At 43.9% G+C, this 17,627-nt stretch overlaps 1 protein-coding gene across 5 annotated transcripts; it reads right to left on the reverse strand.

Moving 5' to 3' along the window:
* Positions 1-327: 327 nt before the first annotated feature.
* On the reverse strand, positions 328-11,409 carry LOC145506619 (low affinity immunoglobulin gamma Fc region receptor II-like). 5 transcript variants are annotated; one of them, XM_081491672.1, is made up of 5 exons: positions 11,241-11,409; positions 9,370-9,390; positions 7,921-8,175; positions 6,114-6,380; positions 328-1,787 (listed from the first exon to the last, which is right to left on the reverse strand). In XM_081491672.1, the coding sequence occupies exons 1-5, from the start codon at positions 11,347-11,349 to the stop codon at positions 1,693-1,695; spliced, it is 747 nt and encodes a 248-aa protein (XP_081347798.1). In that variant the 5' UTR covers positions 11,350-11,409; the 3' UTR covers positions 328-1,692. The 5 variants fall into 5 exon arrangements, with proteins under 5 accessions (XP_081347798.1, XP_081347795.1, XP_081347797.1 ...); XM_081491669.1 differs by having other exon boundaries at positions 328-1,891; XM_081491671.1 differs by having other exon boundaries at positions 328-1,891; positions 6,198-6,380; positions 7,921-8,178.
* Positions 11,410-17,627: the final 6,218 nt, after the last annotated feature.

Genomic DNA, 17,627 nt, shown 5'->3' on the forward strand with positions numbered 1-17,627 from the left:
TATTTTTTTTTCAGTTACTATAGTAAAATAGTTATCTAATTATCTATAGTTATCTATAGTTATCTATTTAGAGGGAAAGTGCCAGCCAAATAGTGTGCTCTGAAGACATCAGATTCCATAAGCATTTATTAAACACCTACTATGTTCCAAAGACATTATGCTTCCATGTATGTTGTTACACTTTAACCTCACATGATATCCCTGGGGAGGGAGATAAAGATATTACTATTTCACAGAAGAAGAATCTAATTCATAGAGTAGTTAAATGAATTCTTCAAGACAAAGCAAATGGTAGAAATGGTAGAAATGAAACACAAATCCAAGTTGTTCAACTCTCTTTTTAGTATGCTTTCCACGGCTACTGTACAGGCTTAGAAAGTCAGTTCAATCAGAGGGAAGTAGGTCCAAATAATACACTACTTTACAAGATGTGATGGGTGAAAGTAAAAAATGAGTTTAGACAGATAACATTCAAAGCTTGAAATGCATGTACTAGTGGGATATTTTGGGTAGTATCTAATAGGGTGTTCAGTAGTACTGAATTGGACTTCTGCTTCTGGTAAGATGGAGTAGACATACTTTTTTAAAAAGTCTCTGATTTTGAATGCTGAAGAATTTACTCATTCCATAAATATGCATTGAGGACCTTATCGTGTGCCAGACACAGACCTTGACTCTTAAGTATATAGTAGTGAACAAAACAGACAAAGGCCCAGATCTCCTGGAGCATGTTTTAATGAGAGAGGGAGTAGTCAGTTGGTGGCACATACATGGGGGAAAAAATACAGCAGTAAACAACTGAATGAGTGAACATATTCAGTTGGAGATGAGAACAATGGGGACAAATAAAGCAGGAGAGCAGGATTAGGGGATGGTGGAGGAGTGAGGTTAGGTTGAATGACCAAGGAGACCTCACTGATGAGGTGATATTTGAGAAAAGACCATGAAGAAGCATGATGTGGTTATCTGTAAGAACATTTCAGAAACAATAAATAACATAACCCTGTAGCAGAAGTATAATTGAAGTGTTCAAGGAAGCAAACCAGAGCAGTAAATGAGGTCAGAGAGGCATTGAGGAGCAAGATCATGTAGTACCTTGTAGAACATTACAAAGGCTTTAGCTATTACTCTAAATGCAAGGGGGAAGCTATTACATGGCTTCCAGAAAAGAAGTGACAGATACAACACACATTGGCTGTTGTGAGAAGAGACTGTTGGGTGACATGGTTGAGTGCAGGAAGACCAGGCAAGAGGCTGTTGCAGTTATCCAAGTAAGAGAGGATGCTGGCTTGGATCAAGATGCTGCCATGTCCACCCCGCTCCTGGGGCTGCGCCATCCCTCCAGGCAGCCCTGGCCCCCACAACGAGCCCATCTGCAGCCTGTGAGAAGTGGGAAGGTTGTTGGATTTACTTTGAAAGAAGCACCAGGATTTACTGAGGTTTCATATATTTGAGGAGCCTCTGGCGAGGAGCTAGGAGAACACATTTGCTGTGAGTCCATGTAGAGCTGGCTGGGCTGGGACTGTGGCTTAGCCTTTGGGGAATCAGTGAAGGTAGGGCCTGTTACATTCTACTTGATCTGGTGATCACAGGTCTTTTCTTTCCCTGGAGGCTCCTTAGCCCAGCTTGTTGTCAAGGTGAGGCCAGGGAAGAGGAAAGTTATGGACTGAAGAGTTGCTACCGCCACTGCTGTTACACCATGGAATGAGGGGTCAGTTGTCCTGAGGGTCTTGGCTCCATCTGACTTTGTAATTCTTCCAGTCTCCCATGGAGCTTTGAAGGTCTCTCTGCACAGAAAAACACAGGCCTGTATCCACTGCAAAAAGGAGCCCCATCACCAGGCAGAAAGTGATTTGATACCAAGGTGAGAAGATGAGTGGAATTGCTGGACCTAATCGGAGAGGCAGAGGAGTGGAAAAAATGACAGTTGTTAAGGCAGAAACTTGGAATAAACAGTCATGTCCCTAGTGAGGAGTCTCTGCAAAGCAACCCAAGCCAAGGCCAGGAGCAGACAGCTATCCCAGGAAGTCTTCAGTGGATCGCTTCATCTCTTTGCCTTCCCAAATAAAGTGCTGGATTGGCATTTCCCAAAGTATGACCTCAAACACATCTGTTCTGCAGGATATTAAGAGAAGTTATAGAGGAAGAAGAGTTCTGTGGTTACCTGAGTTTAGCAAATGCCTTACTAGACTTAATTTAAAAGTTTTCTTTGAGACAGGGCTTCTTGAAGCCTTTGGTGTGCATTATGAATATAAAAGGAGAGGAAAAGAATACATAGTGTGTTTTGCATTAATTTGACCACAGAACCCTTCATTCTGAAAGGGCTCAAAGAGTTATGTGATTGGGGAACAGCCTTTGGGGAACATTGAACTCGGGAATACATGGATGACATCAACACATCTTCACTCACCACATCCTCTGAACCCAGGACTGGGTACTCACTAATGAACATTCAGTTCAGTTCAGTCGCTCAGTCGTGTCTGACTCTTTGCAACCCCATGAATTGCAGCACGCCAGGCCTCTCTGTCCATCACCAACTCCCGGAGTCCACCCAAACCCATGTCCATCGAGTCGGTGATGCCATCCAACCATCTCATCCTCTGTCGTCCCCTTCTCCACCCGCCCTCAATCCTACCCAGCATCAGGGTCTTTTCCAATGAGTCAACTCTTCGCATGAGGTGGCCAAAGTATTGGAGTTTCAGCATCAACATCAGACCTTCCAATGAACACCCAGGATTGATCTTTTTTAGGAAGGATTGATTGGATCTCCTTGCAGTCCAAGGGACTCTGAAGAGTATTCTCCAACACCACAGTTCAAAAGCATCAATTCTTCGGCGCTCAGCTTTCTTCACCGTCCAACTCTCACATCCATACATGACCACTGGAAAAACCATAGCCTTGACTAGACGGACTTTTGTTGGCAAAGTAATGTCTCTGCTTTTAAATATGCTATCTAGGTTGGCCATAACCTTCCTTCCAAGGAGTAAGCATCTTTTAATTTCATGGCTGCAGTCACCATCAGCAGTGATTCTGGAGCCCAAAAAAATAAAGTCTGGCACTGTTTCCACTGTTTCCCTATCTATTTGCCATGAAGTGATGGGACCAGATGCCATGATCTTAGTTTTCTGAACGTTGAGCTTTAAGCCAACTTTTTCACTCTCCTCTTTCACCTTCATCAAGAGGCTCTTTAGTTCTTCTTCACTTTCTGCCATAAGGGTGGTGTCATCCGCATATCTGAGGTTATTGATATTTCTCCCGGCAATCTTGATTCCAGCTTGTGTTTCTTCCAGCCCAGCGTTTCTCATGATGTACTCTGCATATAAGTTAAATAAGCAGGGTGACAATATACAGCCTTGACGTACTCCTTTTCCTATTTGGAACCAGTCTGTTGTTCCATGTCCAGTTCTACCTGTTGCTTCCTGACCTGCCTACAGGTTTCTCAAGAGACAGGTCAGATTGTCTGGTATTCCCATCTCTTTCAGAATGTTCCACAGTTTATTGTGATCCACACAGTCAAAGGCTTTGGCATAGTCAAGAAAGCAGAAATAGATGTTTTTCTGGAACTCTCTTGCTTTTTTGATGATCCAGCGGATATTGGCAATTTGATCTCTGGTTCCTCTGCCTTTTCTAAAACCACCTTGAACATCTGGAAGTTCACGGTTCACGTATTGCTGAAGCCTGGCTTGGAGAATTTTGAGCATTACTTTACTAGCATGTGAGGTGAGTGCAATTGTGTGGTAGTTTGAGCAATCTTTGGCATTGCCTTTCTTTGGGATTGGAATGAAAACTGACCTTTTCCAGTCCTGTGGCCACTGCTGAGTTTTCCAAATTTGCTGGCATATCGAGTGCAGCACTTTCACAACATCACCTTTGATGATTTGAAATAGCTCAACTGGTATTCCATCACCTCCACTAGCTTTGTTCGTAGTGATGCTTTCTAAGGCCCACTTGACTTCACATTCCAGGATGTCTGGCTCTAGGTGAGTGATCACACCGTCGTGATTATCTGGGTCGTGAAGATCTTTTTTGTACAGTTCTTCTGTGTATTCTTGCCACCTCTTCTTAATATCTTCCGCTTCTGTTAGGTCCATACCATTTCTGTCCTTTATCGAGCCCATCTCTGCATGAAATGTTCCTTTGGTATCTCTAATTTTCTTGAAGAGATCTCTAGTCTTTCCCATTCTGTTGTTTTCCTCTATTTCTTTGCACTGATCGCTGAGGAAGGCTTTCTTATCTCTCCTTGCTATTCTTTGGAACTCTGCATTCAGATGGGAATATCTTTCCTTTTCTCCTTTGCTTTTTGCTTCTCTTCTCTTCCCAGCTATCTGTAAGGCCTCCTCAGACAGCCATTTTGCTTTTTTGCATTTCTTTTCCATGGGGATTCTCTTGATCCCTGTCTCCTGTACAATGTCACGAACCTCTGTCCATAGTTCATCAGGCACTCTGTCTATCAGATCTAGTCCCTTAAATCTGTTTGTCACTTCCACTGTATACTCATAAGGGATTTGATCTAGGTCATACCTGAATGGACTAGTGGTTTTCCCTACTTTCTTCAATTTAAGTCTGAATTTGGCAATAAGGAGTTCATGATCTGAGCCACAGTCTGCTCCTGGTCTTGTTTTTGCTGACTGTATAGAGCTTCTTCATCTTTGGCTGCAAAGAATATTATCAATCTGATTTCGGTGTTGACCATCTGGTGATGTCCACGTGTAGAGTCTTCTCTTGTGTTGTTGGGATAGGGTGTTTGCTATTTACCAGTGCGTTCTCGTGGCAAAACTCTATTAGCCTTTGCCCTGCTTCATTCTGTACTCCAAGGCCAAACTTGCCTGTTATGCCAGGTGTTTCTTGACTTCCTACTTTTGCATTCCAGTCCCCTATAATGAAAAGGACATCTTTTTTGGGTGTTAGTTCTAGAAGGTCTTGTAGGTCTTCATAGAACCGTTCAACTTCAGCTTCTTCGGCATTACTGGTCAGGGCATAGACTTGGATTACCGTGATATTGAATGGTTTGCCTTGGAAACGAACAGAGATCATTCTATCGTTTTTTAGATTGCATCCAAGTACTGCCTTTCGGACTCTTTTGTTGACCATGATGGCTACTCCATTTCTTCTTACGGATTCTTGCCCACAGTAGTAGATATAATGGTCATCTGAGTTAAATTCACCCATTCCAGTCCATCTTAGTTCGCTGATTCCTAGAATGTCGACGTTCACTCTCATCATCTCCTGTTTGACCACTTCCAATTTGCCTTGATTCATGGACCTAACATTCCAGGTTCCTACGCAATATTGCTCTTTACAGCATCAGACTTTGCATCTATCACCAGTCACATCCACAGTTGGGTATCATTTTTGCTTTGGCTCCATCCCATCATTCTTTCTGGAGTTATTTCTCCACTGATCTCCATTAGCATATTGGGCACCTACTGACCTGGGGAGTTCATCTTTCAGTGTCCTATCTTTTTGCCTTTTCATACTGTTCATGGGGTTCTCAAGGCAAGAATACTGAAGTGGTTTGCCATGCCCTTCTCCAGTGGACCACAATCTGTCAGACCTCTCCACCATGACCCATCCGTCTTGGGTGGCCATTAGGCTGGCATAAATAATTTGTGATACTGTCTGAAAGGACATAATATGGATTCCACAATGTACAATTTCTCAGGAACATGCAGAAGTCTAGTTCTTTGTGTGTAGAGAGAGATTCTCATGCCAACATGGCTACAGCAAGCTAAGATTTGATCCTAGGCTAAGAGATTCAGTAGGGAAACACAGCAAGCATTAGACTCCAAGAGAGACATATGAGAAAGTAGTTTGAATGAGATGCAAAAGAGGGAGAGTGGCAATGTTTGGTAGTTGGATATGGAGGATGAAAAGGTAGATTTTGTTCCTTAAGAGTTAAAACACCAAACGAATGACACCCATTTCTATAATCCCTGAGAAATGACCTGGAACAGAGCTTCACATTCACACAACCATCAGGTCAAACTACGACTTTCAGGGTTCCTGTTTATGTCAAACAGGCACTCCCAGGAAAACAAACATTCTGGAGCCCAGAAAAGATTAGTAATCGCCTCACTACCCATCTTGCCAAGGTGTAAATCTCCTTGAACAACCTTCATTCCCATCCTGGACAGTGATGTTCACTGGCTGTGATGAGTGTGACGTCTTCCCGATAAATGCTGTGCAGTGGTACTTGCCACTGTGACTGAGGTTGGCGCGTGGGATAAAGAAGTTGGAACGCAGATAGGAAAATGTCTTGGATTTCCCATTCTGGTAGAATATGATCTTATTCAGAGAGTGGTTTCTCCAGCTGTGGCACCTCAGCACGATGGGCTCCCCTTCCTGGAACACGAGGCTGGGGGTCTGGAGCAGCAGCCAGTCTGAAAGACACAAAGGGACCGCAGGACCCAGAAGGTCTTGACTCAAATCTGAGACCCAGACCATCCCTCCAGGGGCCAGTATGTGTGGAGGGAAGTTTGAATGTGGAATCACACACCCCTGGTCTCTAATTCTGGCTCCTTCATGTATGCACCCTGTGATGCTGGGTAAAGAATTAATTCTTCTGGGCCTTAGTTTCCGTGTATATGGAACTAGTCACAATAGTACCATTAGCTGTACTATCTACAGTAGTTGCTGGCACACAGTAGGTGTTCGGATATGCTTGTCTTCTCATTCCTGTCCTGGGACACACCAGATACAGCCCTGTCTGGCCCAAGAGGCCTCTGCAGGAGGATGCAGGGGACCTGGGAGTGAAATCCCTTCCCTAAGGAAGGGAGGGAGGTGGGGGAGAAGCCAGTCTGCTAGAGGAGACGGCATGTGAGGGGGACACAGCAGAGACCTGTGTCTCTGGGGAAAGTCATGGGCATCCAACAAATATTGGTTTACTTGGTGCATGTTAGTAAATGTGGAATTCAGTGGGGACTCTGTCTCAAGGCAGCAGTGACATGGGTGGGCCATTAGCCTGCTGTGTATTTTTTCCCCCAATTTTCATTCTTTTACTGGGGAAAAATATTTAATTTCTTTGTTGTGTAGGGAATAGAGCCTTAGGTAGCTATTTCTAATCCTGATCTCAGCCCATACCGACCTTTTTCTTGGAGCTATAGGACAGAGTAGAGTTGAAATTGGAAAGAAAGGGTAGGAAACAACAGATAGATTGGAAGGGAGCAGGGAGATAAGAAAAAATGACAACAGTCACACGTGTGCCAGTCAACCACACTTAGACCCTTCAGCAAATCATAATGATGCCGACCAAATTGTGTTTATGAAGCCACCTCAATAAGAAGCCCATGCACCTCAACTAGAGAGTAGCCACACACAGCAACAAAGACACAGAGCAGCCATAGATAAATAAATAAATAAAAATTTAAAAGACACGAGTTTCACCTCAGTGGCACAGAGAGAGAGAGGACAGGGATTAGGGAAATGCTGATTCTCACCAGAACCTTGTGTGGGAGGCAGTGGTATCTCCACTAGCAGGTGAGGAAACTGAGGCTCAAACGTAAATGAAATCATCATGTTTAGATGGTTAGTAATTCCCAGGGCTAGGGTTCAGTTGTGCTGTGTCTGTGCATTAGACTCTGCCATAAAAATGGAAAGATGTCTATGAATTAGAGATTTTCTTCTGCTTCTCTCACACCCAGATGCCTGTTGGTAGCCTTGTTACCTTCCTGCTCAATCAGCAGCAAGAAAAAAGAGCCCAACATACTCTGAGAAATCTCTTAGGAACTTCCACCTCACCACTCATACTAAGCCAAGGAGGTGGGTTGAAAAGGGAAATGAGTGGACCAAAACCGCTTCAAACAACTCACAGCCATGCTTTCCAGTAAATAGGCAACTACCCTTTCCTAAAAACCTCTGCTATGGAAGCAGATTTCATCTCTCCTTGTTCTCCCAGACTCTCCAGGGCCTTCCTCCACTGACCAGAAATCACATCCAGATGCACAGGGTCGCTGAGGCTGGTCTGCTCCCTCTGGCACCGGTAGTATCCACTGTCATTGCTGCCAGCCTTAAAGCTGTAGCTGGGCTGGTTCTGGGTGTGGATGGAGCTCCCATTATGGAACCACATGGTGAGGTTGCCTTCATAGAAGCTGGTCCCCTGGCACATCAGCGTCACGTGATCCTCCCTGAGCACATTGATCCACGCAGGCTGGATGCTCACCACAGCTTTTGGGAGATCTGCTGAGGGGCAGAGAGAGGAGGCAGCATGAGGAAAAGGGACCCCAAGGGCCTAAGCAGACCCCAAATCTCAGATGATGGAGAACTGTGGCCATGCTGGGGAGATCAAGAGAAGAACCCAACCCAGAACAGTTCTACAACTGAAGGCAATTCCGCCAACTGATGTAGCCACACAGGGGTCCCCAGGAACCCAGATTCTCTCAGAGAGCTTGGCTCCTCCTCAGAGGAGAGGATGACGGGGCAAGCAAACAGTCTAGAAACACAAATACACCTCACCCAAGGAGCTCTATCCAGTTCCTCCTCTCTGTCTCTATTTCTTTCTCTCTCGAACTCACACTCACAGACATGCACACACATACACTACACATACATCCTTTGGGGAATCACTTCCCACACCCTCATAAACTGAGGCATTTGGACACTAGTGGATAAACTCTCTACACAGCTGGATGAAGACAAGGGTGGCCATCTGGTGGACGTGCCAGGCTGAGAGTCAGAGGTCACATTTCTCTTCTGACCTATTTAATTCCTTATCCTTTAAAATAGACCTGTCCTGACACCAAAGCACTGATGAATCTCTATGGCCTCAGGCGAATAAGAAAGAGTGAGAAAGGCCAGAAGGCCAGTCTAGGGAGCCCTGGATTCAGTGACCCAGGGAGAGCCCCACCTCTACCAGTCCTGAGTGGTGGAGAGGTTAGTGGTGCTGAGAAGGCAGTGCCCAGCAGCGTTCACCCCACCCAGCTGCAGCCAGAAATACCACCTACTAGCTCTCTCCAGGGTAACAGGCCCTGAAGCCTTCAGATACATGAAAAGTAGATGGTTTATCAACCCATGGGGCTAACCTAAGCAGATCATGTGATTCTGCATGGCCTGGGCTCGCGGTTTAGTTTGGAAAGAGGAAGCAATTGAGATAGAGGACAGTTGTTTTCCGTGACAGAATCTGTGACGTCTCATCATAACAGAAGCAGGAGGGCTGAGTCATCTGTGTCCCTTGGCTGCCCACCCCTGGCTTCAGTGGGAGGATGAGAAGCAGGAAGGAGAAGGGGGTTCAGGGCATCTTGTGGGTACAATTCCTCTTTCCTGGCTCTACCTCGGTCCTGGATTGCTGGCCCATCCAGAGTTCCTCCAGAGATGGTGCAGGGAGAAGAGAGAGAGGGTGGCTGGGGGACAGAGGGGATGTGGTGGAGCACTTACCAGGTTTCCCAGCAACAGGAGCTGTAAGAGAGAAAGCAAAGATCAGCCTGGTGTTTGGATAGAATGATTCATCACTGTAAGTAATCACACTGTGAAAGGTTGTTGCTGAGCAGTGAAAGACACCAGGACACTTGGCCTCTGGAGGAGAGGAATTCAGTGCAGGCCAGTGACGAGGCATGATTGCTCAGAGCTTTTGTGTAATAAAGTTTTATTAAATTATAAAAGAGATAGAGAAGGCCACTCCTTAGACTGGTCTTCTGACATAGACATCAGAAGGGGGCAGAAAGAGTGCTGCCTTGCTAGTTTTTAGCAAGAAGTTTTATTCCTATCAGCAGGCTGCTAATTAGAGGAAGGGAACATCTCAAAACACAGAGAGTGGTACCAGGCCCCTTATCCACAACATACATTTTCAGGTAACATTGGCATAAGGTAAGTCATCCCAGACCATAAAACGATTGACACAAATCTTGAAGAAAGGTAGATTTCCAAACAAATACATAGTCTCATTAACGTAGCTTAACAGAACATTTCCATGGGTAAAATATAGTGGTCTGTTGAGCTCTTATGGGTTCTGAGTGTTAGGCAAAACCGACTTGAAGAAAGAACGAGTCTAAGGTAAATACATAGTTCATTAACATAGCTTAAGACAAACATTTCCATAAGAAAAACGCATTGGTTAGCTCAAGGTTTGAGAAAAGTTAAGTTTAGGTGGAACCAGGTGTCGTCATGGCAACACAGACTTTTAAGGGAAACCCCCTTTTAATTTTGTGTAGAGAAGAGGAATAAAACCTGACACTTGTAGTTTCCTCCTGCCATTTAAGAGAGAGAGAAAAAAAATATCTGACACTTGCAGCCTATTTCCTCCATTTGGGGGCCCCTAGCCTTCCTGCCGGTTACCCTCGCACTTGCAAATCCCCTTAACTCTCTCGTGAGTCTCTTGTGGTCCTTTAACTTAATGTCTGCATTTCGTTCACCTGTGTTGTTCATGCCTTAACTTGTTCAGCTGCGTTAACAAAATTACCACACAGGGTAAATTTACTGTCACCATATTCAGAAAGACATTAAACTGCAACTCTGACACTTGAGTATATTTGCTCTGATTCTCTTGGTAGTGATACTGATCTTTTCCTCTCTTCATGCTTGCAGTGCAAGGAGGCATTCATGATGTCTCTGGTTCCACAATTGATGATGCTAGAGTTGCCTTGCTAACGTATTCTCTGATCTCCATTCCTGAATAACCCAAACCCTCCTTTAACATAAAGAGAATAGGTCCTGCTGCCTAAAGTGGTAGGCACAGAGAATGGCCTCTGCTTCCCAATTTTTTCTGCTCCCCAAGTAATTTTTATTGCTTCCTCACATCTCTTATTGCTTAAGACAGCATCAGCCCTCTGGCCTAAGATTTGGTCCCAGTGAAACATACATTTCCAAGGAAGGTAAACACCTTGGCCATTATTAGTCCTTCAAGTCTAGGTCACTGGACATTCCTCAGAGCTGGCTGAGCTGTGGGAGGTGGTAGATTACCAGGGAACTTGGTGCCCAGTGTCACTGGGCAAAATGTTTAAAAAACCCTACTTCTGCCAATTTCATAATTTCCCAAGGCCAGCAAGGTTGTCAGAATGTGATTTTCATCAGCCTGCCTTCACCTTCCTGACTTTCCTGATGTGCTTCCCACTGCAGCCCTCATCCTTGCCTCTGGTGGTAGAGAGGTTAGTGGTGCAGAGAAAGCAGTGCCCAGCAGTGTTCACCCCACCCAGCGGCAACCAGTGATACTGCCTCCTATTTCTGCAACAACCCAGGTGGCAGCAGCTGACTTAGAAAAGCACACCTGCCCATGGTCCTGCTCCACTGTCCCTCCTGGGACCCCGACTCACCCAGGAAGCGCAGAGCTGTCCACAGTAGCATGTGGCCCCAATGCCAGGGTGTGCAGTGAGCTTGCTTCCTCCTGGCAGCAGGGAAGGCTAGGAATGAGGGGACCCCCATCACCTCCTGGAGCAAGCAGGTTGCTCTGACAGCCCAGCACGGCAGGCACTGGCTTCTCTCGAGGCTTGATAGATTCCACCCAGAGGGCAAATTCTGGAGTCCAAAAGAGGAAGTGAAAGAAGTATTTTATCATTGGCTCCTCCCCTTCCACCCTCTTTCATCTAGAGAGTTCCCTCCCAGAAGATTCAGGGCTTTCCAGAATGAATCTGGCTCAGTCCCACTCCAAATTCACAGGAAATGTAAGAACTGGGAAACAAATTCTCCTCCTTCTCTGGGGCCATAGCTGGGCTCAGCCCCAGGGAAGAAGAGGGGAATGGTCACCCAGACTCAGCTCAGAACTTCCTGTCTGTCTCTTTGGAAAAGGCAATGGAGGAGAGTGTGCCAGGGGACTCCCCGTACTTCTTGATCCATTTAGAGGTGCAGACACTGGCATCAGACTCCTCCTGAGACTGAGCAGAGGGGCTTGAGGCCACCTTCTCCCGTCATTTGATTTCCTTTATTATCATAATCCAGACTCCGTTTTGGATTGTGGAACAAGGACAGAACAGTGTGTCAGGGTGGCAATAGAATGATCATACCCATCCTCTATCACCCTTTGTCTTTCTTTCTTATACTCATCCCTCCAACAAATATCTTCTGAGCAGCAACTAGTGCCCTGGTTCTTTATCTTTCTCACCCTCATTCCCATCACTGTTCATATCATTATGGAATGGTGAAAGAGCAGGGCTTTGGAGCTGTATTAGTCTAATTTTGAATGACAGGTAGCTTCTCAGAACTACAGAGTCCTCATCTGTATAAATGAGGATTAATATGTCTATCCTTCAAGCAGGATTTCTCAGCCTCAGTACTATTGACATGTGGGGCCAAATAATTCTCGATGTTAGGACCTGTCCCATACATTATAGGGTGTTTAGCAACATCCCTGACTTCTACCCACTAGATGTCAAGTGGCATCCCCTAATTGTGAAAATAGAAATGTCTCTAGACATTGACAAATCTGCCCTTGGGGGCAACATTGCCCCTGGCTGAGAACCACTGCCCTCAAGGTTTTTGAAAATTAAAAGATAATTTGTATGCTAGCACCATCCTTGGTGCATTGTGGGTATCCAATCAATACTAGTTCCCCTTTTTTGCTTTCTGTCATTATCCTCATCACCGTTTGCTCACCCTCAACATCCCCAGAACAGAAGATGCTCTGGGATCTCTCTCGGGGCCCTCTGCTGGGGCCTCTCTCCCAAGTGCTTTCTCAGGAAACAAGCTGTAATATTCAAGGACATGATATTGTAAAACCTGTTTTTACACTCTGTGGTCTTCAGAAACCTCAACTACCCTTTGGCCCCACTGGCCAAGGCTTTACTGGCCCCATTCCACCCCACCTCCCATTCCCAATCTACCTCCAGCCCTTATCTGATTCTTAGGTGAAAAAGTTTCTTTAACTAGTGACAAGGCTCCAGTGAGCTGACGTCAACACTTTAAAAGCTAATTTAGGAACAGCTTGGTGGTCCAGTGCTTAAGAATCCACCTGCTAATGGAGTAAACATGGGTTTGATTCCTGGTTCGGGAAGATTCCACATTCCGTGGAGCAACTATGCCTGTGCACAACTACTGAAGCCCACGTGCCCTAGTGCCCAGGCTTTGCAACTGGAGAAGGCACTGCAATGAGAAGCCCATGCACCGCAATTAGAGAGTAGCCCCCACTCGCAGTAACCAGAGAAAGCCCGTGCACAGAAAGAAAGACCCAGAGCAGTCAAAAAAAAAAGGAAAGAAACTAAAAATAGTGTTATCACATGATCTTGCAATCCCATTCCTGGGCTTATATATATATCCAGAGAAAACCATAATTCCAAAAGATATATGCACCCCAGTGTTGATTGTAGCACTATTGACAGTAGCCAGAACATGAAAAGAACCTAAATGTCTATTATCAGAGGAATGGATAAAGAAATGGTACATATATACATTAGAGTATTATTCAGCCATGAAAAGGGATGAAATAATGCCATTTGTAGCAACATGGATGGTCCTAGAAATTGTCATGTTGAGTGAAGTAAGTCAGACAAGGACACATATTATATGATATCACTTATATGCAGAATCTAATAAGGAAATGAACTTATTTACAAAACAGAAACAGACTCACAGACTAAGAGAACTTATGGTTTTGAGGTTAGTGGGGAAAGGGTGGATGGGAGGGATAGCTGGGGGGTTTTGGGATTGATGTGTACTCACTGCTATTTTTGGAATGAATGGCCAACAGGAACCTGCTGTGTAGCACAGGGAACTCTGCTCAATGTTTTGTGGCAACCTACATGGGAGGGAAGTTTGAGAAAGAATGGATGCATGTATATGTGTGGCTGAATCACTTTGCTGTATACCTGAGGCTAGCACAGTATTGTTAATCTTCTATTCAGTTCAGTTCAGTTCAGTCGCTCAGTCGTGTCTGACTCTTTGCGACCCCATGAGTTGCAGCACGCCAGGCCTCTCTGTCCATCACCAACTCCCGGAGTCCACCCAAACCCATGTCCATCGAGTCGGTTATGCCATCCAACCATCTCATCCTCTGTCGTCCCCTTCTCCTCCCGCCCCCAATCCTACCCAGCATCAGGGTCTTTTCCAACGAGTCAACCCTTCGCATGAGGTGGCCAAAGTATTGGAGTTTTGCCGGAATCCTGCTCCAGCTGGTCCAGGGGTTCCCTCAGGATGGACGGCGTCGGCGATGTGAATGAGAAGACACAGCGAGTCTCGGTGTTTCCAAGTGTCTCCTCCTTTATTGTTTTTAAAGACAGCTTTTATATCTTTAGTGGTACATAGAAACAAATGTATAGAGTCATATCAAATCAGCTTAATGGGTCAACAGTGTTGACCTTTACCGACATCATTTGCATATCTTAGTTCATTTTGTTTACATCATCTTCTGGCCTGGGGGCCTGCCAACATCTTGTGACTCTCCTATTGATAAGGGTTGATCAGTCAGAACACTTTTGTATCAGGCACAGCAGGAAAGAATTCATCAATAGAAAGTTTCAAGGTAAAACCTGTTTTCGGTAATTTACTCTACGCCTTGAGCTTAACAGAAAAGAATGTGGTCCGATAAAGTCATAGAACAGCAAGCTGAAGGTCAGCTCTAAGTAAGAATCTTCAGTCAAATCAACAATTGTCTCACTATTTGTATTACAGCTAAACTTCTATTTATATAAATCTTCAACTATTATGCTTTTATTATATAGGCTAAATACGTTAAGAGTAAAAATATAGCGAGTAAATATAGACTAAGCAACAGTTTCACAAAGCAACATTTCCTGTATTTCCCAACAAGCCTTTTTTCTTTTTTCTTTTTTTTTTTTTTTATAAATTTATTTATTTTAGTTGGGGGCTAATTACTTTACAATATTGTAATAGTTTTTGCCATACATTGACATGAATCAGCCATGGGTTTACATGTGTTCCCCTTCCTGGACCCCCCACCTCCCTCCCTCCCCATCCCATCCCTCTGGGTCATCCCATTGCCCTGGCCCTGAGCCCTTGTCTCATGCATCGAACATGGAATGGTGTTCTGTTTCACATATGATAATATACATGTTTCAATGCTATTCTCCCAGAACGTCCCACCCTCACCTTCTCCCTCAGAGTCCATAAAATTGTTCTATGCATCTGTGTCTCTTATTCTGTCTCGCATATAGGGTTATCGTTACCATCTTTCAAATTCCATATATATGCATTAGTATACTGTATTGTTGTTTTTCTTTCTGGCTTACTTCACTCTGTATAATGGGCTCCAGTTTCATCCATCTCAGTAGAACCGATTCAAATGTATTTTTTTTAATGGCTGAGTAATATTCCATTGTGTATATGTACCACAGCTTCCTTATCCATTCGTCTGCTGATGGACATCTAGGTTGCTTCCATGTCCTGGCTATTGTAAACAGTGCTGCGATGAACATTGGGGTACACGCGTCTCTTTCAATTCTGGTTTCCTCGGTGTATATGCCCAGCAGTGGGATTGCTGGGTCATATGGCAGATCTATTCCCAGTTTTTTAAGGAATCTCCACACTGTTCTCCATAGTGGCTGTACTAGTTTGCATTCCCACCAACAGTGTAAGAGGGTTCCCTTTTCTCCACACCCTCTCCAGCATTTATTGCTTGTAGACTTTTGGATAGCAGCCATTCTGACTGGTGTGAAATGATACCTCATTGTGGTTTTGATTTGCATTTCTCTAATAATGAGTGATGTTGAGCATCTTTTCATGTGTTTGTTAGCCATCTGTATGTCTTCTTTGGAGAAATGTCTGTTTAGTTCTTTGGCCCATTTTTTGATTGGGTCGTTTATTTTTCGGGAATTCAGCTGCAGAAGTTGCTTGTATATTTTTGAGATTAATTGTTTGTCTGTTGCTTCGTTTGCTATTATTTTCTCCCATTCTGAAGGCTGTCTTTTCACCTTGCTTATAGTTTCCTTTGTTGTGCAAAAGCTTTTAATTTTAATTAGGTCCCATTTGTTTATTTTTGCTTTTATTTCCAATATTCTGGGAGGTGGGTCATGGAGGATCCTGCTGTGATTTATGTCGGAGAGTGTTTTGCCTATGTTTTCCTCTAGGAGTTTTATAGTTTCTGGTCTTACGTTTAGATCTTTAATCCATTTTGAGTTTATTTTTGTGTACGGTGTTAGGAAGTGTTCTAGTTTCATTCTTTTACAAGTGGTTGACCAGTTTTCCCAGCACCACTTGTTAAAGAGATTGTCTTTTCTCCATTGTATATTCTTGCCTCCTTTGTCGAAGATAAGGTGTCCATATGTGCGTGGGTTTATCTCTGGGCTTTCTATTTTGTTCCATTGATCTATATTTCTATCTTTGTGCCAGTACCATACTGTCTTGATGACTGTGGCTTTGTAGTAGAGCCTGAAGTCAGGCAGGTTGATTCCTCCAGTTCCATTCTTCTTCCTCAAGATTGCTTTGGCTATTCGAGGTTTCTTATATTTCCATACAAATTGTGAGATGATTTGTTCTAGTTCTGTGAAAAATACCATTGGTAGCTTGATAGGGATTGCATTGAATCTATAGATTGCTTTGAGTAGTATACTCATTTTCACTATATTAATTCTTCCAATCCATGAACACGGTATATTTCTCCATCTGTTTGTGTCCTCTTTGATTTCTTTCATCAGTGTTTTATAGTTTTCTATATATAAGTCTTTTGTTTCTTTAGGTAGATATATTCCTAAGTATTTTATTCTTTTTGTTGCAATGGTGAATGGTATTGTTTCCTTAATTTCTCTTTCTGTTTTCTCATTATTGGAGTATAGGAATGCAAGGGATTTCTGTGTGTTAATTTTATATCCTGCAACTTTACTATATTCATTGATCAACTCTAGTAATTTTCTAGTAGAGTCTTTAGGGTTTTCTATGTAGAGGATCATGTCATCTGCAAACAGTGAGAGTTTTACTTCTTCTTTTCCTATCTGTATTCCTTTTATTTCTTTTTCAGCTCTGATTGCTGTGGCCAAAACTTCCAAAACTATGTTGAATAGTAGTGGTGAAAGTGGGCATCCTTGCCTTGTTCCTGACTTTAGGGGAAATGCTTTTAATTTTTCACCATTGAGGATAATGTTTGCTGTGGGTTTGTCATATATAGCTTTTATTATGTTGAGATATGTTCCTTCTATTCCTGCTTTCTGGAGGGTTTTTATCATAAATGGATGCTGAATTTTGTCAAAGAAACAAGCCTTTTTTCCTGCGAAGGGTTTTGTGCCCATAGGGGCTTTCCGTGTGGAGGCTCTCAATGCTGATTTATTATTAAGGAACAGTCATGCACATTAGCTCCAAAGGCACAGGTACATTTATTAAACAAACCAATATGTTAGCAAAAGGAATTTAGATCAGCATACTCTATATCCCAGATAATTTTATTTAGGGTGCTACTGTTCAGGGGCCTTGTTGATTGGGGTTTCAGACTGATCTATTTCAGAAGAGAATCAGCAAAAGCCTTTTGTCCAAGTCACAGAAGACAAGAAGAGGTCTATTATAGCAAGCGTCAGAAAGAGAGATCTAATTTTTAAGGTGAGCGCTGAGGCAGCCTCTCGAGAATCCCCGAAGCCTGAGAAGCCGTGCTCAAATCAGTCCTCTTTCTCATGACTCTGTCATGGGTGGGATCTCGTGAGCTGGCTCCCGGCAGAGTTTCAGCTTCAACATCAGACCTTCCAATGAACACCCAGGATTGATCTCTTTTAGGATGGATTGATTGGATCTCCTTGCAGTCCAAGGGACTCTGAAGAGTCTTCTCCAAC

This window comes from Giraffa tippelskirchi, chromosome 5 (genome assembly GCF_054371585.1).
Source record: "Giraffa tippelskirchi isolate mGirTip1 chromosome 5, T2T-mGirTip1v1.2.pri, whole genome shotgun sequence".
Taxonomy (NCBI): Eukaryota; Metazoa; Chordata; class Mammalia; order Artiodactyla; family Giraffidae; genus Giraffa; species Giraffa tippelskirchi.